This window comes from Perissodus microlepis, chromosome 23, assembly GCF_051167445.1.
Source record: "Perissodus microlepis isolate ML-2025 ecotype Zambia chromosome 23, ASM5116744v1, whole genome shotgun sequence".
Classification (NCBI taxonomy): domain Eukaryota; kingdom Metazoa; phylum Chordata; class Actinopteri; order Cichliformes; family Cichlidae; genus Perissodus; species Perissodus microlepis.
In genome coordinates, this window is record NC_140482.1 from 27,964,228 (window position 1) to 27,987,739 (window position 23,512).

Sequence of the window (23,512 nt, forward strand, 5' to 3'; positions counted from 1 at the left end):
TTATGAACAACCCACATCACCCACTGCACGAGTCTGGGAGTGCGCTGAGCAGCTCCTTTAGTCAGAGACTGAAACACCCTCGCTGCAGGAAGGAGCACTTTCGCAGATCATTCATCCCAACAGCAGTTAGACTCTATAACCCCTCAATCACGATGTCATGACTCACTGGACACTGTGAACATCCACGGTCACCACTTCATGCATAATGGACCTTCCATGTGCATGGACATGTGCAGGTACTTATTTGTATTTTTGTATTTCCTTCTGATATCTGTACCTGAGCTGAGGTAACGCAAAAATTTCCCCGTCGTGGGATCAATAAAGTCTTATCTTATCTTAAATCTGTGTCACTGTCTCTCTGCGGTAAAGCCGCATCTGCATCTGTGAGTCTCTCCTGTGCTTCTAAACTTCAAAAATTCAAACCTGTTATTTACTGTTGCTCCAACAACACCAGATAAGTGTTTGGATTCCTGACGCCATGAGTTGAACTCAGATAAGCAGTAGAAAATGGATGGATCAAATTAATAATGAATTATGTAACCACACAATCTTTAACAACCTGAGTCATAAAATGATCGTGAAATTCTTCAGCACAAAAACAGGTTAACAGCTTTAGTTGAGACACAGCAGACCTTCAGAGAGCATCGCCCTGCAGCTGGAACCATGAAGCTCAGGTGGATCATTCTACTGTTTGCTCTGGGTTTGGTAAGAGAACCTCTTCATGTGGATACAATGAAAGTATCTATTACATTTCCAGACAGGATTTGAGTCCATTCAGTTTCACGTGGATAACATTAAAGTTTTCTCTTTTGATTGATTGTTGTGCCTTCTAATTTACTTTACAGACAGCAGCCAAACTAACCGGTGATACAGGTGAGCTAAACCTTATGTTTTAGGTGCTGATGTTACTGAAGGAATGTTGGACTTATAATGTCACTGTTCCATATACTTCTTTGTATTACTCTTGTCTGGATATTAATGCTTTAGTAAAACAACCATTTTCAGCCAATTCTGCGTTCATGTTATTAGAGTTCACAGGCCTTTTATCTTATTATCACTGATTCCTTACCTGCAGAAATTGATGTTGACGAAGGCCATGACTGGGACATCATTAACATCAATGAAGGTTTGTTCTCGTTCACTGTTCTTGTTTCATTTTGCTTGATAATGTCTCTCTCTGAGGAGTCGTGAAATTATTTTATTGTTTTCTCTTTAGCGGCTGGGCTGGACCTGTTGGAAGGAGATATTATTCAGGAAAAAGTGAGTTTATCCTTTGTCATGAAAATCCTGAGTTTTATATTTTTATTTCTTTTGGGTTTTTCTATATTTTAGTAGTGCCACTGTGTTAAGTCTGGAGTTTTTACCATCTTTGTAATCTTGTTTCTGTTAGTGTTTAGGATTATTTCGAATTTTGATTGTTTGTGTTTTAATTAGTCTAGCGTTCCTAATGTCTTCCTGTATCTTGCCAAATCTTTGTCCAAGATGATAGAGATTTCCTTTTTAGTCGCTTCCTGTTTTATTTTGATAGTCATTTGTTTCTTGTGTTTAAATTTTAATTAAATTTCCTGTGTTGTGACCTTGGTTGTTGCAAGCTGTGTTTTCTTTTATTTCTGTTTCCGCGTCCGTTGTTATCTTCTGTGTATTTATGGTTTCTGTCTGCCCTCAGTACTTTGTCATGTTGTACCGTTTCCTGCCGGACTGGATTCTAGTGTTTTCGCTTTGTTGACTCATTTTAGCCACATTTGTGGATGTTATATTTGGTCACTTTGGATTTATTTATCTTCTGAAATAGCTTATAGGACCAAATTAGGAACTTAACATCTCCTTCTATTGATGTCAGTGAACCAGCACATGATATTTAACATAATGAAAACACAGATAGACTGCATATAGAAGATGACCATAAGTTCTTGGTCAGAAAAGTGATGGCAGTGCTAAAATGATTTAAATCTGCATATTCTTTTAATGGCACGCAGATGGTGTCTCTTCTGCTTGCAAAAAACATCCAGTTGTTTGTAGTTTTCATTACAGGCTCGAACACTAGTTTCAAGTTATATTACATCATAAAATTAATTTTTTAAATTTTAGTAATTGGTAGAGTCTTAAAGCTGGATAAAAGAAGGTTCACTGGCTTAGCGGGCATTTTTACAACATAACAGTATTCGTGTTTCCCTTTAGACATCCGACAGAAACTCCATCATAGGTGATCAATATCGCTGGCCAACAATCATCCCCTACTACTTAGAGGACAGCCTGGGTAAGACATTCTGGAAACTCTCATTCACAGCAGTTGTGACTCTATGCACCAAATCATTATGCTTCTCTATTTTATTTTGCACTTTGTAGAGATGAATGCAAAGGGAGTGATCCTGAAGGCTTTTGATCAGTACAGACTGAAGACCTGCATCGATTTCTCGCCGTGGAAAGGAGAGGAGAACTATATCTCTGTTTTTAAAGGCAATGGGTGAGTCAGCCTTCAACCTTCTGGTGGCTTGTTAAAGAAACTACAATAACATTTGGTAATCATTCCCATGATCATTCCTTATAAATATGGTTCTAATATATTAAAAAAAAATATATATATATATATATTACTATGGTTTATGATACAAAATATATTCATAAACTTTTACACAACTTGGTGACATAAATAAACATAATTCATAATACTTGACATAACCAGTAACTGGTAAATGAAATCAATTACAAAATCTAAAAAAAACACAATAATTAAGTGATAAATTACATTATTAGTGGTAGCTTTAATTGTATTACCTGTTTGCCTTCTGCTAATAGTCACGCAGTTTGTGAGTTGAGCCTGGAAGACTGGAGATCTGTGTGTTTAGAGATTTGTACATCCAGATTTCTTCCTCTACAGATGCTTCTCCTCTGTTGGCAACCGGCATGTGGGGAAGCAGGGGCTTTCCATTGGTAGCAACTGTGATAGTCTGGGAACAGTTGAACATGAGTTCCTGCATGCTCTCGGCTTCTGGCACGAGCAGTCCAGAGCTGACCGTGACGACTACGTCGATATCATTTGGAATCAGATTGAGTCCGGTAAGAGTGACAAGTGTGAATTACACCTCATTTAAACTAGAATTAGATTATACAACCATTAGGAGTTTGTGTTTCTCTTATATCCCTGTTGTCAGAATAATGACAGACAACTGAAATATTGTGTCAAATAAGGGTAATTTCTTCCTGGTATTCCTCAGGTAAAGAGCACAACTTCAACACATATGATGACACAGTGTCCAGCGCACTGGGGGTTCCCTATGACTATGGTTCTGTGATGCACTACAGCAAGACGGCCTTCAACATCGGCTCAGAGCCGACCATCGTCACAAAGATCCCCCACTTCATGGATGTGATTGGCCAGAGGATGGGGTTCAGTTCTAGTGACCTAACTAAGCTCAACCGCCTCTACAACTGCAGTGAGTCATGACAACTTGTCAGACATGAATCACATATAGTACAAGAAATGCAGAAACTGTACAGAATATTCAAAGGTGAGGAAGAAAACATTCCACACCACAAAAACTAATGAGTGCTAATGAACTATTAATGTCATAAATTAAGTGTTAATGGCCTTTTTTTCTTAGAACAGTTTAACCAAATGAAATACTAATTGTGTCATGCAATAAAAATCTCTTAAGTGACTCTAACGTGGATTAGCATGCTAAGCTAACATGTTGGACTAGATAAAATCACCTGAAATAGATTATTATTGTATTAAATGGGGCGAAAACTGAAAATATTTTAAGAGGTTGTTGTTTGTGGTGACTCTTTGAGCATTTTCCAACAATTTAGACAATTATGGCAAGGAAATGTAAAATTTACCCATACTCAACCCAAACAACAAGTTCTGCAAAATTCATGTGGCAATTTGTGCATAGTGTAGCAGACAAACAGAACTGAAAATCTCCTTTCACTTCATGTGTTATTTACTAAAGCAATGAGATTCCAAGTAGGAACTCTAAAGATGTCTAAGCACAGATCATGAAACAAAGCATGAAAGAAACATTTGCTCTTTGTGTTCAGTGTGCAGCGAAAGCTAATCTAGCTCATTTTCAGCATTTTCATATCTTCCTGTTTTTCTTAAGTCATCATCAGCTGAACATCAAGATGGGAAATAGCATGAAGATGGGAAACAATATTTAAATTCATAACACATCATGGGTGTTGTTGTAAAACAGTAGCCAAGAATTCTACACGTATATTGAATATACAGTGACCGATGGCACTTTGAACAAACAATAAATTGAATCAGTTCATTAAAACCAATGTCCAATGATAACCAAGCAGTGTTGCACAGATTAAAGTCTGTCTGGCAGAAAATGATGAGATTATACACTGATAATCTTGGACAATAAACCATAATCAGTCTTCATAGTTTAATAGTAAACCATAGTTTAATCAACAGATTAACTTTCCTCACGCTACACTGTACAGTGTTATGTAAGGCACAGGTGATCGGCGCAGGTGCCGATTTGTTTCCTGTCTTCAGGTCAACACACGGGAGCTCTGGAAGTCTGCGAGTTGTTTTCTAGACCTAGAAGCTTTTTGTAGTATTATATCATAATATAGCCACATGTGGATGGTTGTACTCTTCCTGTTTATCTGCATTATCACAACTTAGTTGTCAGGCTCTTTATCAGCACTTTGTTTCTTTTTAACAGACTTCAATGCAGCCCAATAAAACTTGGATCTGTGATAACACAGCTGAAGAGAGCAGAGCACATCAATAACTCTTGCAAAACAAGTTTCCATAAAATAAAAATATTATACTAGGCAAGGCAATGCAAGTTTATTTATATAGCACGATTCAACAACAAGGTGATTCAAAGTGCTTTACAGAGACATTAAAAAACAAAAACAATAAAAAGCACGATTTAAAATTGATTTAAAAAAACAGTAGATAAAATCAGAACAGTAGATAAAATCAGTAGTTAAAATGTAAGTTTTGAAATTTAAGCTTAAAAGTGTGGATTTGGTGCTTTATTCAAATGCAGCTGAGAATAGGTGAGTCTTCAACCTGGATTTAAATAAACTGAGTGTTTCAGCTGATCTGAGGCTTTCTGGGAGTTTGTTCCAGATATATGGAGCATAAAAGCTGAATGCAGCTTCTCTGTGTCTATACTATGATATAATATAATTAGAATATATTGATTATAAAATTATACCAACAAAACCTTAAAGACCTTATATTAAAAGTGTCAGCTTCCTCTCCTTTTTGCTAATTTCTCAATTTTAGCCATCTTTTTTCGCCAAAGTTAAAACGTATTTTTTGTAAAGAGGGAAAATGGCAGTGTTCTGTCCATAGGACTAGATCGAGCAGTGAAAGTGTGATTGCTTCCTCTCAACAGCCACGTCTTCCACCTTTGTGGACAGCTGTAATTTTGAGGAGGAGAACATCTGTGGGATGATTCAGGGCTCTGGCGATGCAAAGTGGGAGCAGCTTGCTTCAGTGGCTGGAGGACCTCAGACTGATTTCACCAATTTGGGACAATGCAAAGGTAACCATGAATAATCACAAAAATGTGTGTTATTATGCTAAGCCTTCATGGAAGGATCTTTCCATGCACAAAGGGATTCTTAATCCCAACAGTTCTCCCTTAGTTAAATAAATAGTTTGCACTACAAAAACATTTAGTGCACTTTCAAAAACTGGACTCTGGTTTGTGGAGGGTGGGGATGTCTGAGGAGAGATGTTGAGAGTTCCAAGGAATGATTACCTGTGTGCTCTTATCTGAGTTAAGAGCTACTGCTTTGGTTACATGTATCTGAAAAACAAAGAGAGCTGAGGTGATTTACAGCAGTGACCTGTGCAAAGTTCAGACTGGAATCAAGATAAAGGGATTTATTGTTTTCACAAAAACACGCTTAGTTTGTTAGAAAAATAACTTGCAAGTGTTTATACGATAAACTCGGCAAGGATAAAATGCTTCAATACTGATCTCACTAAAAGAGAGAATCATTCTTTATTTGGTTTTCTATTCATTAAGTTGAACTACTGCTGTGCTAACAACAAAAATACAAACCCAGTATCCCACTGCTTTAATACCAGTGGTGCATCAAGAGAATACAAACTGATGCCTGTTAAGAATCTTCAAACGTATATCCTGTTGTTATATAGAGAAAGCAATGAGAAAAATGTTTGTAGGACTTCACAAACAGATTGGAAGGTTTTTCAATGTGAAAGATTTAACACATTCAGAAAATAAAGTACTTTATTGTACCTTTAAGGTGCACAACTGCTTGCTACTGAGGTAGTACCCTCTAGGTACTACTGCTACTGCCTAGTCTGTACAGTACTTGGCAAAACTCTCATGACACTCCTAATTTCTCTATATTTTGATTCCATAATCAAAATAATAATATTAAATAATCTAAATTTGAGTCCATCTTGTGATTTTTAAAGTGGTGTTGAGCAATAATTTTTCATGCTTTCTGAAGGTCTTTCAAAGTTTTTCTTTCGTCATTGGCTGCTTTTTCACTCAGTTTCAGTCCAGTCCTTCTACATGACCATTGTAAGCAGAATGCTTTGTTGTTTGTTGAACCACTAACCACTGACCTATTATTCATTTAAGCATTAAAAGCACTTAACTAATTTGATGAACTAGTGTTGTGTCTACACAAAACAGAAAATTTAGCAAAGAAACCATTTAAATTGTACCTGTAGGCACTTTGTTACTAGAAGTCTGTTACAAAAATACATCATTTGTTTCAGTTTGTTTAGTCAAACCTTGGAAAAATACTAAAGACAATTAAAGATAATGTTTTTGCACCAAGAAGTTGATTCTCAATTAGCTGATAATTTGGCATATCTCAAGATGTTGAGTCATTAAAAAATCTGAGGAAACTGGGCAAAAGAAAAAGACAAAAGGAGAAGCAGATGCCTTAAAAAGAAGAGAGATGCATCAAGCATCTGTAGTTGTTGGAAATACAGTATTTCAACAATTATTTGTCTTTCACAGGCAATCAGATTTACTATAACATCACAATGTTGATACTTAATATCACCATTGATTTTTGCTGTCCAGGGAAAGGTTACTTCATGCACTTCAGCACAGCCTCTGCACAACCTGGCAAGCGTGCTTTTCTGGAAAGTCGCTGGCTTTATCCCAAATCTGGAGCCCAGTGTCTGCAGTTCTTCCTCTATAACTCCGGGGCAGACGATGATGTTCTCAACATCTGGGTGAGAGAGTACAACAAGGCCAACCCCAACGGGAAAATGAAGCTCTTCCACAGCATTTCAGGTAAGAAATGACATACAGACCGAGTTGTGATTGTGAAGGTTATTGTTAAAGGTGTGATTTGGAAAGTTCTGAATTTGGTGACACTTAGCGAAGCATCAATACATTTAACCGAGATTTGTAAAAAGAACAATTAAATTGAGTTTTAAATGAATGAAAAACTTTATACACGGATGTGTTAAAGTTCGGATATAATTGATAAATTAAGAATTAACATCTGTTTTTCCATCTTTGCAGGAGGTGTCATGGGCTCCTGGGAGCTGCATAACATCAACCTGAACGTGACACAGAAGGCCCGAGTGGTTTTCGAGGGCGTGAGGGGAATGAATCCATCAAAGGGAGGTTTCTCTTTGGATGACATCAACCTGTCATCCACAAAGTGTCCTCATCACATCTGGCACATCCGTGGCATCAACGAGCTGCTGGCCACCACACCAGCTGGAAAGAGAATGAGCAGCCCTCGCTTTGTGTCACCAACAGGTTACACCTTCGAGGTAAATTACTATTAATTACTATTTAATATTTATATATCTTTTTAATTCTGTTGCATTAAAAATAACTGGAAACACTTCAAAGTACGGTCCTCCATAATAAATAAAACACTATTTTTGTTTATTTTTGACGTTCAAATACAGTTAGTCACTATTTTAGAGCCTGTCTTTTTCAAATGGGAGAGAAACAAAAGGTTTTTGAACCAGTGTACATTAGGTAATGAACGTGGAAACCCTGTGGTAGCTACAAAGTGCTCATCTCTACCTTTAAAGTGCTCAGTACTTCATATTGCCCTGTCCTCTTCAGGTAGGTGTTTACCTAAACGGGCAAAGCAGCAATCCAGGGTATATGGCCATCTACTTCCACCTGACCTCAGGCCCCAATGACAACAATCTCAAGTGGCCATGTCCATGGCACCAAGTAACCATGACCTTGATGGATCAGCAGTCCGACATCAGGCAGCACATGAACATGAACCGAATGATCACCACCGACCCTGCGAGGATGTCCTCTGATGGTAAGAAGCAGGGCAACAGGTTAACTAATTATTTGCAAAGTCATTCCGTGTTTTCAGTGAGCTGTTGCGTTTCCATGTTTTCTCTCCAGGTACTGAGTTCTTCTGGGATAATCCCAAGATTGTGGGCTCTAAAATAACTGAGTCTGATGGCAGTTATTACTATCGAGGCCCAGGGTTAGGAACAAGTAGCTTCATCACCCACGACAGACTGAGGAGCAGATACTTCATCAAAGGAGACGACGCCTTCTTCCTCTTCAGTCTGGAAGGTGAGGAAGCTTTTAGACAACAGATGGGAACCACAATGTTTTGATCAGAATTACAATTCTGAGACAAATATTATGACCCACCCCTGTTTGGTTAGCCTTGCCATTTTTGTCTTCCCTCAGATATATCGGACTTGTTGAAGCCGCAGCCTATGCCCAACTCTGTCGTCCATGGTGATGAGAGACCGATAAAGGCAGCAGATCAAGCAGCTCCACAGGGAGCTGTCAATAACACCACTGTAGTCATAGCTATCGCTGGATCAGTGGCAGGACTCATGCTGGTGGTTTCCATGCTGATTGTGGGGAAAGCCTGGAGGACGAGTAAGATGAAGAGACAGCAGGAGGGGGTGATCATTCATAACATATCTGGATTCGTGGAAGTGAGTACGACTAAAACAGAGTCAGCACATCTTCAGTTGTTACTGTGGTCCTTCTGTGCTGATTAGTCTAAAGAAAATTTGATCAAATCCACATAAAATTTCTTTTTTATTACAGGAGCAACCAAGTAAAGATGTATCACCTCCTTTCTCTACACCGTGATGGGCAGTCAAAGGAAACACGTGACAGTGGCCAGAACAGAAACTACAATATGAGTGAATCAGTGATTTCAGCAATTGTTTAATCAGATTGTCACCAAGTGCAATCGGACTTTGAATTAAATAAAATCTGACAGCATTTGTCTTTATAGCATTTGTCCACTTTCTGACATGAGTTGTATCTTCAGCGCTACAACACAACATCTCAGGGAGTTTTATAATGTAAAATGACAACATGGAAAATTATAGAGAAATCCACTAGAAGTGGTGGGAAAAATTCCCTCATAGAAGCAGGTGCATGGAAAGCAGCCATCTGACACAACTGGGAAAGGAAGGAGAAGAGAAGATAAAAGTGATAGACACAAAAAAGCACTACTGGAGCAATGACACAAAGTTAATGACATACAATAGTGGCATATAAAATGGATGGGGAGTGAAACTGGGGTCATGAAAAGAAGAAAGATATTTAGTGACATTGAGTCTGTTTTCACAAGACTCCTGGGAGAATCAGGTCAGGATGTTTAGTCATTTATTTTTAATGTTGGACACAACTAATACACATCAGGGGATTATCAGTGTTTTTTCCCTGGTTCTGAACCCTAACCATCGATGTGTACGTATGTATGCATGTCCATCTAAAATTTAATTTACCTGTGTTTACACTACTGTAAATGCTTTGGTTCAGGTGGTAAGTGCAGAACGCAGGACACATGTCCAACACTGATGGCTGAGGTGCATCAGTGAAATTAGAATGAGGGAATTACGTAAACCAAAATAAATTACACAAAGGATTGGCTGATGATATGCGTTTTTACCTGAACATTATTCTGGATCCTCCCATTGAGTTGGAGAAATATTTTTGGGGAAAGTAACCCAGGAAAAGGTTTGGGAATCAAAGCATTCGTTTTTAGATTTTCAAAGGTGAATAACCTGGATTTTAAGTTTAACGACACAATTACCTTTAGTCTTAAGAGCTTGAGAAAAAGGCGACTGAACTTCAAGTTGTTGGTTTTTTTTGAAGATTTTCACCTCTTATCCAAGAGGCATCTTCACTTCTTAATACAATTACCTCATTACTAATGTACAAGACCTTAGAGGATCTCTAACCAAACCTCATCAATCTGGTAAATGGAATTCCCGAGTTTGAACCATGCTGAGATGGTTTCTCACTGTACCTGCTGACTGCAGTTCCAACAGTGACCACTAAGAGGCATTCCACTCAATATTACTGGACAGAATGAACCGCAGAAAAGACACAAATTGACTTTTTATCCCAGTAATGTAATTTATTAAATATCATTTTATACTGGACATAACAACCATCTTTCATTTTGGACTGTTAAATGAACATATAGCGGTCTTTTTAAGACTTCTGAGAGAAAAAGAGAGAAAATCCCGAGTCCCAAAACACCAGACAGACTGCAGTTTCAAGTCAAGCATTGTTTTTATTGTGATACACTCAAACACAGTGAGTGCCATGGGTTACTGTGATCTGGAAGGCTCTATAGAATGGATTAACACACACAGGTTCACACGTGTTGCATGCATCTTGCATACAGTGACCTTCTTACATTGTGCTTTCTCTAAGCAGACGATCTGTAACAATCAAAAACAATCATCTGTTTTCAGTGACCGGTGGGATATTCAGTAAGAAGGACTCATCACTGAGGACAGAAATCCTCATATCGCTGTGATTTATGAGCAATCAGTCAGTTTTGAGCTTCAAATGGACCCACTGCTCTCTGGAAGATCATCTAACTTTAACATTCAGTAAACTGCTTCTCAAACATAAAATCAACAGGAAGGCCTCAACCAAAAACAAAGGCAACATTTGTCTTGTGGATTGTCTTTCGACTCTTTAAATGATTACACTAAAAGACCTTTATTTATTTATTTATTTTTAAGTTGTTCGGACTCGAAATGACAACAATTACTGTGCAAGTTTTCTCGCTTCTCACATCATTTGGTTTCACTCAGCTGGTACTCTGGTCTGGATTTGGTATTTCTGAGCCCTCAGAGATTGTGCTGCCTGCTTGGCATTTATACCCAAACCTGATTTTACAACAGTAGTTGGTCAGATATTATAAAGAAAAAGAAAAGAAAACTCAGGTCAGTACTCTGGGACCTGTTTGTGCAGAAAACACACTTTTAAAGCTGCACTAATCAGTGTCTTTGTTGTCAAATGACAAAGGGTAACGTGAAAGATGTCATAAGGAGTGACTGTCTTCTCAGCTCCACAGAGCTTTTTTTTTTCCCTTAACCCATGTAGAATTATTGTTTGGATTTACTAGCTTGAAAAAATGAAACAATTACTGCAGCTTTAAAAGATTTAAAAAGAAAAATGACAATTATTCACATGAAGAACACTTTTCTAAACACTTTGTCAATATGCAGCATGTTAAATTCAAATTCAGCAAAAAAACTGAACCAACAGGACATTTCTACTGTTGTAGTGTTCTTGCTTACGTTTAGCTCGCTCATTTCACTGTCAGTTGATGTTTTGTGTAAATGAAGCAGCTGATGTTCTTTATATTTGATCTAATCTTCAGCTTTTATCTGCTGTGCTGTAAAGAATTTCAAGATATTCTTTGATAATGTGCTTTCAATAACAGGACATCATACAACAGTTGTGTTAAAGATTAAACAGCTGGCGGCACTTTTTCATATTCACTCACTCTTCAGCTCTAAACTGACTCCCTGTTTGTCATTTCAAAGGATTTTTCGATTGCCTTTGCAAGCAAGCTGGTATATAGAGCCATATCACCACACACATGCTGATGGAGCAGTATAGTCCCAGCACACATTACACATCACGCCATGCACACAGCTAGAAGCCTTTTAACTTTTTCACTGCTATTTCATCCTCCACACAGGTGTGCACACATATAAGACACTATCTAGATGCACAATAAATGTGCAGTGAAGATAAAGTACACTCTGAAAAAATATATCTTTGATGGCAGAAATATAGAAAATGGACTGACTTAAAGCTGCACCTTGATTCACTAGCAGCTACAAGGAAAACAAACCCAGAATTTAAGTGAAGCAGATGGAATATGCAGAGAACAAATCTCATTTTTTACAACTTAAAAAAGTTGGAAAAGTAAACACTTATGAGCCACATTTGAATCACAGCATTGGATTTGGGAAGAAGGATGGAAGACTACAAGAGCAGGCAGGATGAAATTGGAAAAAAGGGGGAAAAGAAGGATCAAAATCCTCTGCATACACACTCAAATGCAGGTTAAACGTGGGACAGCTAACTGGAAGAAAGACAAAGAAAATCACCGCCCACCTCTGAACCCTAATATAATAATAATAATTTGTCTGCTGAACAACATCATAAAATACTCGAAGGAGCTCTAATGCCACAAACACACACACAGAGAACCAGATACTTCAAACACTAATGCATTCGCACATAAAGTAGTGTGCATTAGTGCTGCAACAAGCAGTCGTGCAAATGAAGAAAAGAAATTTATAATCAACAACCTTAACTGAGTGCCTAAGAAGTCTATCAAGACAAAATAATGGATTTAAGTCTTAAGTGAGAAGCTGCCTCAGAGACAAGATAGAGATACAAGCCTCAGAGGGCGTAAACAGGAGGCGTAACACTACCGTGGATATTCTGATTTGCTCACACTTTGCTCTATTCTGAGTGATAAAAGTACATAAATGCAGTTCCTATCTGCAGGGTTTCAAAAATGCCGCCAGACAACCATCTGTGGATTACTTTCAGGCCAGCGTACGTTTTCAGTTGCTCGAGTTGCTGCGAGTGCCAGCAGCATGAGGCGGCGCTGAGCGTCTTTTCTGCCTTGAGCAAAGAAAAAATTTTTTTTAACTAATATATTAAAAAACAAAAATCTAAATAAACTTTACCCAATCTCAAAATGTAAAGCTGGACTGTGGCACACATTCAAGGTCTTTCTAAACACAAAGCTTATTAAGCTTATGATTGCTCATAGAGTACCGGAGTTTTAAATTTGATGCACTGGTAGCAACGTGTTTTATGTCTACCCAGCAATAACTGGGTTGCCACAACTGAAGAGTTAAGCAACCACAGTAATGCAGACAGAGTAGAGGAAAGTGGAAAAAAAAAACCTAGGAAACTTCCAAGAAGAGTTTCTGATGATGTGTCTAAAAACAGTCATGGTCAGCATGCGTTAACAGTGTTGATGAAATGACTTCCACTGCCAGACATGGGAGACGAAGCTCCACACTGCAAGTTTACCTAAAGAAAATCATAAACAAACTCAAAAAACATTGTTTCTGCATCATAGAGCTCACATGACCATCAGCAAACACCTTAAAAAAAACTGCAACCTGAATAAATATTCCACTCAAACATTTAAAACTGCCAAAGGATTCCCCCCACGTCTCTCTCTCACAGCTCTGTGGAAGCATTTTCTTTTTATATTCATGCTCCCAGTGAAATAAAGAGCAGCACTGGACTCAGACATTCAGGTAACAAACGCTTCATAAAATCAACGAGTATTTCTATTCGTTTATAAAAGCCAGCTGGTCACATTATCATTTTGAAGGTGCAGCCACAGACAAACCTGCTTTGCCCTTTTCACTATAAACTACTAACAGTAAAAACCACAACTCAACTCAACTGATATGAAACTAACCATGTTGCAGCGCTTTAACGACAACAGTGTGGATTCATGTTCTGTTCTTTTTCAGTCGAACATCTTTAACTTCGTCTCTGTGCTGCTCTAGTTTATTGTGTGTTGTGGCTGGCAGTCCAAAAGAAACTGTGGATGGCCCCAGTCGGTATTCATGAGTAGTGAAACCACCCTTACAGCCCATTTTAGGTGGAGAATAGCTTACTATTTTCCACATACACAAGAAATTCATTCACAATATTCAATCTCTCCTTGTAACACGTTGTAAGCCAATTAATTAATCTGACTGGGTGAGTAGATGTGGGGTGTTTTTTTATTTATCCCTGTTTTACAGTTACATAATGTGCTTACATGACACAGATCTACAACCTGCTTTACCATAAAGTGGTTGGAAGGACTCAAGTTTTAAAAATCAAGATTTCAGGGCAGCGATGCTCTCAGCTCTCAACTCAACAGAGATGCTCTCAACTTTGGAATTCACATTTCAGGCAAAAACATAAAGTTTGTAGAAAAATACATCTTTAGACCTTTCCAAGGATAACGCTGTGGTTTCTCTTTCAGTTTATATTTTAAGTATAATCCAAATGAAACTGGATTATATTTAAAAAAAAAAAAAAAAAAAAAAAAAGGAGTATTAATGCATAAACTTATTCTCCTCATTGACGTCACCATCTGGTTTCTATCACGTTTTTATGTTTCAGCAGCATACCCAGCTGCTGCTTTTCACACACCAGACTTTAAAGAAAACTTATTACGCCAGCTCAATATCATTATGACTGGACTCCAATACAGTGACTTTGCATGTTTCACTCTTCAGAATAACTCCTTTTACCACATACTGAGCCTTACTCTTCAGTCCACCCTGTCTGAAACAAATCGTTTCCTCTCCCTTGGAGCCAAATTTCTTCTGACTAGCAAACCCTCACAAAACACAAGATATATTATGGAAATCTGCCCTCTGTGGCAGAAAACAAGGAAAAGCATAATGGGTCAACTGTAAGGGTAACTTTGAGCAAAAAAACTGAACAAAAAAACCTTTGTTCAGTTTAATATAATCAAAGGTGTTTTGTTGCTAGCTGTTGCTAGTTCAACAGTAACCACCCATGTTTCTAAGAGCTCCGGTTCTAGAAGTGAATATCCCATTCATTTTCTCCACTGATGTGGACTGGTTTGCATTTAGCGCTTTTCTACTCTAAGCACTCAAAGCACTTTACATGTTGTTGTTCAGAAAGTTAAAGAGTTTTAAGCCTCGAACCAAGCCAACCAGCTACAAGGGGAATCATAAAAAACAAACAAACAAACAAAAAACCACAAAAATATTTACTTTGGTTAAAAACAATAAAGGGAAAAAAAAAATCAAAAGGTACAATAATATGCGCATAAGTTACTTTTAACGGAGAAGGAACTAGACATCCCACAATGCACTGCACACCCCAGATTCCAGAGGAAACAACTTTCAGCCTTCTTGAATTTAATTGTGTTTCCCATCATAGTGTTGTAAAATAATAGCTGTCAATATATTTTGTAGTTGATGTTTGCGTATGTAGTAAAGTATAAGTTCTCAATAGAGTAAAGGGCTTTGTTCCTGCCTGGAATCACTGTTTGCGGCTTTTCCATTTCAAGAAGGATTCAAGTCAGAATTTGAGGATTTGGGTCATGATTGTGGGTGAAGTAGTTCTTTTCCATTTTACTCTACTATGAATAAAATGCTTTTTTTTTTGTTAAAACAAGGTTGCTATCTGCTTTCTACAGGAGCACACAGCACTGCTTCATAATGTTGTCGCCTGTAGCCAGTCTGCTTTAGATGGTTACAAAATTACAGCTCACGATCAAAATCAACATGAAGAATATAACGGGAATTTCACTTCTAGAATCTTGCAGTATTAGCATTAGTGTTTACCGCAGCTAACACCTGCACTGTCAAATGTAGCTTCGAGCTTTTGATTAATAGCTACTTAGGCTATAAGAAGAAAAATTAGCAGTGAGCAACTAATGAAGGAATAGAGAAAATGATTTGATCCAGGTTATTGTTGGTAACAGTCCACTTTAATTTGTGTGGACACTAAAAGTGCTGGAAGGTTATTTCATAAGGCATCAGCAAAGGCTTTAGCTATAAGCACATGCAGCTGTAGCACAATCAGCTGTCATAGCAGCATTTTGGTTAGTTAGCTAGCCTGTGAATGTCATAGGGCACTTGTGTAGAAATTGTCTGATGTTTCAAAATACTTTCAGAGCGGTCTTGGTGTTTACTATAAACCCAGTAATGGAAAAGAATAAAACCAAGAAAACAAAAAACACATTCCACTGCAAAAACACCAAAACCTGCTGCTAAAAGATGCGAAATATTAACTTTGTTGGCTCCAGGAAATCTTTATCTCAAGGCTACATGTTTTGTTTTGATTTCTTTTTTTCCCCTCATCATGCAAAAAGCAGCATTTCAAGAAACTGGCTTTAGTATGAAAAGTACTACCACAGGACGATGATGCTACAACACTGGGCTGGCAGTGTACAATCAATCACCTGGATCATGCACCAACACACTGGAAGCTTGTCATATATTAAACCTTATCTAGTTAGTACAGTAGCCTTCACCTTGCAACAGTACTGCACAGCCTTTAAAGCCACAATGTGCAAGATTTAAAAACAGTGATGACAGCAACACGGACTGTACCAACTCAAGATTGTCTTAAAAAAAAAGTCCTAATTAAAGAGGCTACAAATATCCTCCAGGTAGTGGCTTTACACCACTTGATCAGGGTAATCTCCAATGTCCCACTGCACACATCTGCATCCAATATCTGGTTAATGCTTTGGCTCCGGACTACAAAATTACGAGGTAAACGGAACACATCACTGGCTCAAGTTAGAGGAAGTTAGAAAACATTTTCGCCTCTGCTGGAACCATTTTTTGTTCACAGGCTTATTTACCTACTAATTCTTCAGTTTTATCTCTTAATTTTCTTGCTTGTGTGCTGCAGTGAAAAAAAAAACCAACAACTATGCTTACTGCATGTTTTTCTGAAAGGTTTCACACACAATGAAAATAATCAAAATAGATAATAGAGCACATTGGCTTAAAATGAAAGGCTATGACGCATAAGGCTACAGGATAGGGTGCAGAGACCCCTCGGCTTGCTCAGATAATGGCAGTGAGTTAGTGAGTGAAAACTACCAGCTAGTGGAAGCATTAGTCAAACAATATCTCCCTGATAACAGGCAGAAGACACCTGGATATTCCCCTGGTACCATGTCATTTCCTCTAAAATGTTTAACCTAAAAAGATATATAAATAGGCAATATTAACAGATTGCTTTCACCACAGTAAATTCTCACTTTGAAGGGGTGTGATTCTCAGGGTGTTTTTGTCATTAGTTTTGAGTTTGATGCATAAAACTGCCTTTAAATTACTACTTAACATCTGCTACGTGTTTTTAGCAGCATTCTGTATAAAGCTGATGAAATAAAGTCTCTATCTAGATGTCCTTTAGAAGTTTTTAAATGCAGCTGTAATTTTTCATCTTGCAACTCTGATGGGAGGTTTTATGAGTGAATGAAAGTGATATGGAAGCTCAAACAGGCACTGCGGTCCCCGGAACGCAGGCCTCTGGCTAACAGATATTAAATGAGACAGATCTAGTATATATTAAAGCACTGGATGGATAAAAAGAGCACACAGACTGAAGGCGGAGGCTCACCACAGCTCAGTTTGCACTCTGCATGAAACACAGATTTGCTGTAGAAAACTGCATGGAGAACTACACTCACTCATATCTGAAAGAGCTTAAACTGCAGGGCAGCTACTCATTGGTGACCTTTGCAGTTGTGTTTTTAACATGCAAACTATGCTGAGGTGTAAATTGAGGATTTAAAAGTTCACTGGACAGTCTGATAGAGGTAACCTCTTTTATAGGCGCTCAGAGGGTAGAAGGTAGCCACGACAAACTTTCCATCGAAGGTGCGGCCTGTCAGCAGTCTCTGAGCCTCTTTGCAGTCGCTGGAGTTGGCATACTCCACAAACACCTGTGGACAGAAGGGAAATGAAGATTTAGTGGGTGCATTCGTTTGTATTTTACAGCTATGCTGAATACATGCTTTCAACTCATTTAGATAATGAGCTGCAAACAATTTTCCTTCATAAAACATCTGATTTAATGGGACTTCATGCTAAAATAAAGGTAAATAAATTTAAAATAAATGTGTCATCATTTTCTGCTGTAATGACTGCATTATTAATCAATCTTCTGAACTGCATTTATAGATATACATTTATATACAGTGAGATGAAAAGTCTGCAAATAAACAAAAGATGTTTTAATATAAACCTGCAGCAGCAAAGGAAGTGTGAACTGTAATGTTTTCTTTCAAGGCTTCTCTTAATAAAATACAGCAACTGTAAAATGACGGAAGATTAAAACCCTCTCAGATTTCAATTCATTTGAAAGGTATGAAAAAGCTGTATTTGTTTAGAAGGAAAGTTTAAAAAGCAGCTTTAGAAGAACAAAAAGACTCACCTGTCCTTTCCCTGGATTTTCCTTGGGGATGAGCAGAGAAACCACGGATCCGTACTTCTGGCACTCCTCTTTCATGTCCTCCAGGATATCTGGGAATGACAATCCGACATTTTTACTTAACTGAGGCAAGCGATGGAATAATAAAGCTTTGAGAAATCAGTGAAGGATAGAAGCAACACAAAAATATGGAAAAAAAACAAAGTAAAAAATATGCTGTTGTACCTTCATATTCATCCTCATTGTGCAGGTGGCTGTCATCGATTAGGTTGAGCAGACGCAGAACAGGAGAAGGCAGCAGAACCAGGTCGTCAATGTGAGGTGCTGTTACACACACACACACACACACCTAAGTATAACACACCAGAGAGTTGTGTTTATCTTGGTGAATGTCTCAAATATTGACACTTACCAAAGGGAATACTGAAGAATGGGCTCAGCAGGGCAGTTTCAGCTGAGCATCTTTGTTTTGGATCAGTGACAAGCATGCTGCAGACACAAAGTAACATGAGTCAACAACCGGAGCCATCATGATAAGACTTCACTGTTTAGTGGATGATTCTTTACCTTTTAATAAGGTCTCTGAGGTGATAGACGGGGATGGCAGGGCATGCCAGGCTGTTGTTGGCAAAGACGTGGTCTACAATGGCAGCGCTGTTATCCTACAGGGCAGAAAACCATACTGTGTAAGCTCATGTCTTTCTATTGCACCAAAGGTCTGTGTTATTAGATAGCTTTGCCATACCTTCCACTCTTGCGAGCGGACGGTGTCTTTGAGTTTGATTCCTGAGAACATCTCCAGCAGGATGATGCCCAAGCTCCACAGGTCGACGGCGGCCGTGCAGCCCGAGTCTCCCTCCATTTCCACCCCCGCCTGAGCCAGGCTGTTCTGAAGCTCAGCCTCCGGTGCGCGGTACCCGTCTGTCTGGATGTACTTGACATCCTGCAAGATAAGGATGTCGTAATTTCACAAACAGAGCTATCCCTGATCCTCTTTTATTAACATTCACATCTAAATACACACTATTTTATCTTTAGCTAACATAAAAACAAAATGAGCACAAAACATTTTTTCTAGTCATCTCTATTAAGTGCATTTATTTCTTTTCAAATGGTGTGCTCTAAATGCATTTGATACAGACTGATTCATAAAAGCTTAAACTCAATCGCTAGTTGGTTCAGCTCCAACCAATAAGACAAACAGAGAGCCTTGTGTTAAGAAGTTCTGTCAATAAGAGGAAAAACTCTCAATGCCTTCATAAGGTGAAGCTTGGAATAACAACAGCTGCTTTATTTCCAAATTGCTCAGGCTCTCTCATGGTCTGCTTTCAGCAGCCCGCTACTGGCTGTCAGCTTTCTTTCGTCTGCCCTAAGTCTGCCACGCAAAGTCTCCCGAGGTATCCATGTCTTCTAACACCTAGACCTCTCTTTAGTCTCTTCTGCACCTGCAGACATCCTGCAACAACGGCAGGAAACCACAGACTAGTTTCCATCGCAAAGTGGTCAAAACCCACCTAATCAGTGCCAAACTCACTATTGAATGAACCTGTATCTTCCACCACATCCACCTTTTTCTGGATTTTTTAAAAATCTGTTGAACAATATTTAAAGTTAAAGAAAATCTCCTGTAAAAAGACACATCTCTAACTTCAGTCGTTGCATCATGTTTTTTTAATGTTAGGGAATAAATTGTTGAGGTTAAAATATTGAGAATAATAACAAAAACCCACCTGGTTTCCCTGTTTGAAGCTGAGGCCAAAGTCAATGAGCTTGAAGGACTCATCATCAGCGCTCCAGAGGATGTTGCGTGGTTTGAGGTCTGCGTGGACGTAGCCTTCTTTGTGAAGGAAGGCGAGAGCCTCGAGGATGTCTCTGGCACAGTGCTGGACAAGCCACATGGAGTGGCCCTGCTGGGCTCTAAACACAAATGTTGAACTAGGATGTTACACAGGTAGCTCACATCCTCTTAGCAATAACAAAATCTAACATTATTTATTATATAACATGATCACTGGTCCAGATGCTGTTTATATTGTTAAAAATCTTGTATTAAATCTGGGAAAAAAAAGGAAAACTGAACAATCTTCACTCCCAACAACTGATAAATAGTGCTGTCAAACTATCCCACAATATGTCACTTTATGTTGTAGTACAGCCACAATACATGCAGCATATTTGTTTGACCAGCAGATGGCATTATGTGCTGCTTGAATGAGGTTTTGACACAGTACATCAGTATAGCAAAACATGAAGCCTTCTCTTCATGTTTTAGGAAAAGAAAACTATGTTACTGTCCAATGTATTTAGAAGGTAATAAAAGATTTAACGCATAACTTTGCAAGAGTCTGTAATGTAAATATAGAAACTACTGCCATGAGAAATGCCACCAACTTTTGACAGTTTAAGTTGAAAAGTAGACATGTATAAATCAAAATCATAAAATTTTGTCATTTGCAGAGACTATTGACAGTGTCAGGATGGGGGGAAAATGCAAATGAAACACGGTAAGGATTTGAATCTGCCATAGACAGAGTAATGGGATTGGCTTGGTTGTGCCTCGGTCCTATGTAGAGCTTTGCAGACAACTGTCTACATGTGATAGCTGTCACCAGGAGTTACTGTCATATGTGGAACAACTATTCCTGTTTGTTTTTTAAATCACTACTCCACACAATAGTGATATCACCTCACTTACCTTACACCTTGGGTACTACTGTTGCGCCTCACCAGCAGCTCAGACACGCTGACATCCAGGAGCTCCAGCAAAAGACAGCGTGTGGTCACACCCATAGAGCTGTGGTTGGTAAACACTCCATACAGTGTGACTGGGAAACAAAAGGGGGAAAAGAATGCATCGTTACACACATGGTGAGAATTATATTACTTAGAACTTCATTGAGGTTTTCAACAAAAACAGTCAATAACAGTGCAATGCCAGCAGAAAGACATACCAGTATAAGACCATCTTGCTGATCTGTACAGACATGATCCCCATGACATAAATGGATTATTACAATCCACTGAAGTTAAGCTTTCACAACAACTTTTAAGAACTACTTAAGGCCAGATGAAGGTGTTGAAGACTAGCATGTTACTAGATAAGAGTTCATGAGTTATTATAAAGGAAATAAACAAACTAGGGTGGGGACAAATCAGATGACTGGGTTTTCTAAGCAAATACTGCAAAAAATAGGTAGTGATTTTCTAATACATTTCACATTTATTGGTTAAAAAATGCTTCCTATTAATCTTTTCCGCTGTTGTAGATCCACTCTGATCTCTTATACACATGTACTGTTGAAATGGCAGTTTTTCAGATATGTAAGGTTGTTCTACGTCTGCTTTGTAAACGAATGATTAGGTAGGTTGTGCTTCTATACAGGAAAAGAAAAGTAGTTTGTTATGCAACTGTTTTAATGGTCCACATGAGAGCAAACGTTTTACACAAGTGAAATAAGGCTTTTACCGATGTTTTTATGTCCCTGGATGTCTTCCAGCACGGACCTCTCCTTGTGATACCCGTAATCTCCTCCCTGAGTGTCGGCTTGAAACTCCTTCACAGCTGCAGTGGCTCTGCCCGAACTGACCCGGTACACCGAGGCCGAGACTCCCTGGCCGAGACGCGACTGGACGGTCCAAAGCTCGCCGAAGATCTCAAACAGCACCGGCTTCATGCTCTGGTCTACGCCGCCCTGTGGGGGCAGGATGCTGTCCGGGTGCGGGACCTGTACCTTTGCGCTGGGCTCGGAGGAGCCGCAGTGAGCCATTAAGGGAGGGGGACAGGAGGAGAGGAGCCAGCTAGATGACTGGTGGCAGCAGCTGCAGGATCATTGCAAAGACGACTGTACCGGGACGCGTCAACAGCAGCGAGCACACTCTCTGACTAAGCCTACGTCAGTGTTCAAACTAACCCGAAAGCAATATCCGAGCATATCAGACGACAGTTTTCTACCCGAGACGGCCAAAGTGAGTTCCAGCCAGTCAGCTGACAGAAAGTGAGCTAACTTATCTCCAAACTAGCCATTGAGTTTGAGCACAGAGATAAACCGCCGCCACAGCGCACGGGCTGAAGCTTCCCCCATAATGCACCGGACAATATTAAAGCGTACGAAGTTATAACAATAACTTCAGAAATGTTATCCGCTACTGCAGCGAAGTTCGACTTGAGTTGTAAACTTAGGTTGTTGATATTGATCTTACTTCCGTTTCTACCGCCTCCTTCCTTGTTGGTGGTGCATGTTTTTCAGCACTCTGCCCCCTACCGGTAGGGAGTGTACTTACTCTATTTCAGATTATTAAATAAATATATGATGGTTTACTAAAATTAAACTATAAGCTAAAACGTAGTTTGAAAAAAAAAATTAACTAATATTTAACCGTTTTTTTTTTGAGTCATCACAGGGTACATCTGCCTCTATTTCACTCTATCCCTAACATCCTCCTCTGTCACACCAACACTCTGTATGTCCTGTGTAAATACCTCCACGGGTCTCCTCTGAGGTCTTCTTTTCCTCCTGTCTGGCAGCTCAGTATTTAACATCCTCCGTCCATTGTATCCGCTACCCCTCCTCTGCACATGACTCTCTAACTTTGTCTCCAAATTGCTCAGCCTCAACTGTCTCTCGAATGTACTCACAGGACTGTGTAATCCTGTCCCTCCTGATCACGCCTAAGAAAAGCAGATGAACTGTGGGGCTGTATGAGCAGGGCAAACCCACATTTGACCCACCTGCGTCTCAGGTGGATGTGTCCACACAGAGCCCACAGCAGTTTTGTCTTTTGGGGCACCCATATGCCCCAAAAGAAAGAAAAACCCATATGGGGAAACCCATATTTTTCTTTTAAATCACTGATAAAATATCATACATATTCGTTAATATCCCACTACATAATAACATACTTGGGGACATCCGAAGGACTTTATTCATTTGTTTATTTATTATTTATAAAAACGACGTAAATTTGAAATGGAACATCGCTTCTTTTGTTCTCTAGATAAATTACATTTGGATTGATATCCAATATATGTTTGCATATAAGCCACTAAAGCTAGTAACCTATTTGAAAGCCCTTAAATTAAGATCATTTCGTTATCCAATAGTTTTTACTTTATTTCAGAGTAGACCTTTTCCCGTTCTATTAAACGGTTTCTGCATTTTTACGTTATCATTATTATTTTTCTGTGAACTACCTTTAGATTCCCCGGAAATGGAAGAACTATCATACCGGAAAAGGAAAACGTCAACAAGATGAGGTGGTGTTTTTGAACATTTAGCAGAAAACAGCACTCTCTGCACAGTGGTCCTACGCTG

The 23,512-nt window shown here is 38.8% G+C and overlaps 2 protein-coding genes across 2 annotated transcripts; one reads left to right on the forward strand and one right to left on the reverse strand.

Annotated features, from left to right (window-relative positions):
* Window positions 1-663: 663 nt before the first annotated feature.
* On the forward strand, window positions 664-9,068 carry mep1ba (meprin A subunit beta a). The gene is made up of 15 exons (XM_084922370.1): window positions 664-705; window positions 846-873; window positions 1,076-1,126; window positions 1,217-1,260; window positions 2,179-2,257; window positions 2,347-2,464; window positions 2,879-3,057; window positions 3,216-3,434; window positions 5,367-5,516; window positions 7,044-7,259; window positions 7,494-7,750; window positions 8,055-8,265; window positions 8,355-8,531; window positions 8,652-8,908; window positions 9,024-9,068. The coding sequence occupies exons 1-15, from the start codon at window positions 664-666 to the stop codon at window positions 9,066-9,068; spliced, it is 2,073 nt and encodes a 690-aa protein (XP_084778496.1).
* Window positions 9,069-10,489: 1,421 nt separating this feature from the next.
* uhmk1 (U2AF homology motif (UHM) kinase 1) lies at window positions 10,490-23,340 on the reverse strand. Its single transcript, XM_084920945.1, has 9 exons — window positions 21,667-23,340; window positions 20,896-21,025; window positions 19,931-20,117; window positions 18,946-19,143; window positions 18,768-18,862; window positions 18,613-18,689; window positions 18,426-18,524; window positions 18,204-18,292; window positions 10,490-17,712 (listed from the first exon to the last, which is right to left on the reverse strand). Exons 1-9 carry the CDS (start codon window positions 21,965-21,967, stop codon window positions 17,566-17,568), a joined length of 1,323 nt encoding a protein of 440 aa, XP_084777071.1. The 5' UTR covers window positions 21,968-23,340; the 3' UTR covers window positions 10,490-17,565.
* Window positions 23,341-23,512: the final 172 nt, after the last annotated feature.

What these genes read in the sequence shown, in the direction of transcription:
- mep1ba (XM_084922370.1), top strand. Translation starts at nt 664, where the DNA reads ATGAAGCTCAGGTGGATCATTCTACTGTTTGCTCTGGGTTTG. An exon ending in CATCATTAACATCAATGAAG is followed by an intron (nt 1,127 to 1,216) that starts GTTTGTTCTCGT and finishes TTTTCTCTTTAG; the next exon opens with CGGCTGGGCTGGACCTGTTG. An exon ending in ACATATCTGGATTCGTGGAA is followed by an intron (nt 8,909 to 9,023) that starts GTGAGTACGACT and finishes TTTTTATTACAG; the next exon opens with GAGCAACCAAGTAAAGATGT.
- uhmk1 (XM_084920945.1), bottom strand. Translation starts at nt 21,967, where the DNA reads ATGGCTCACTGCGGCTCCTCCGAGCCCAGCGCAAAGGTACAGGTCCCG. An exon ending in GCTTCAAACAGGGAAACCAG is followed by an intron (nt 19,144 to 19,930) that starts GTGGGTTTTTGT and finishes CTTATCTTGCAG; the next exon opens with GATGTCAAGTACATCCAGAC. An exon ending in ATTCTTCAGTATTCCCTTTG is followed by an intron (nt 18,525 to 18,612) that starts GTAAGTGTCAAT and finishes TGTGTGTAACAG; the next exon opens with CACCTCACATTGACGACCTG.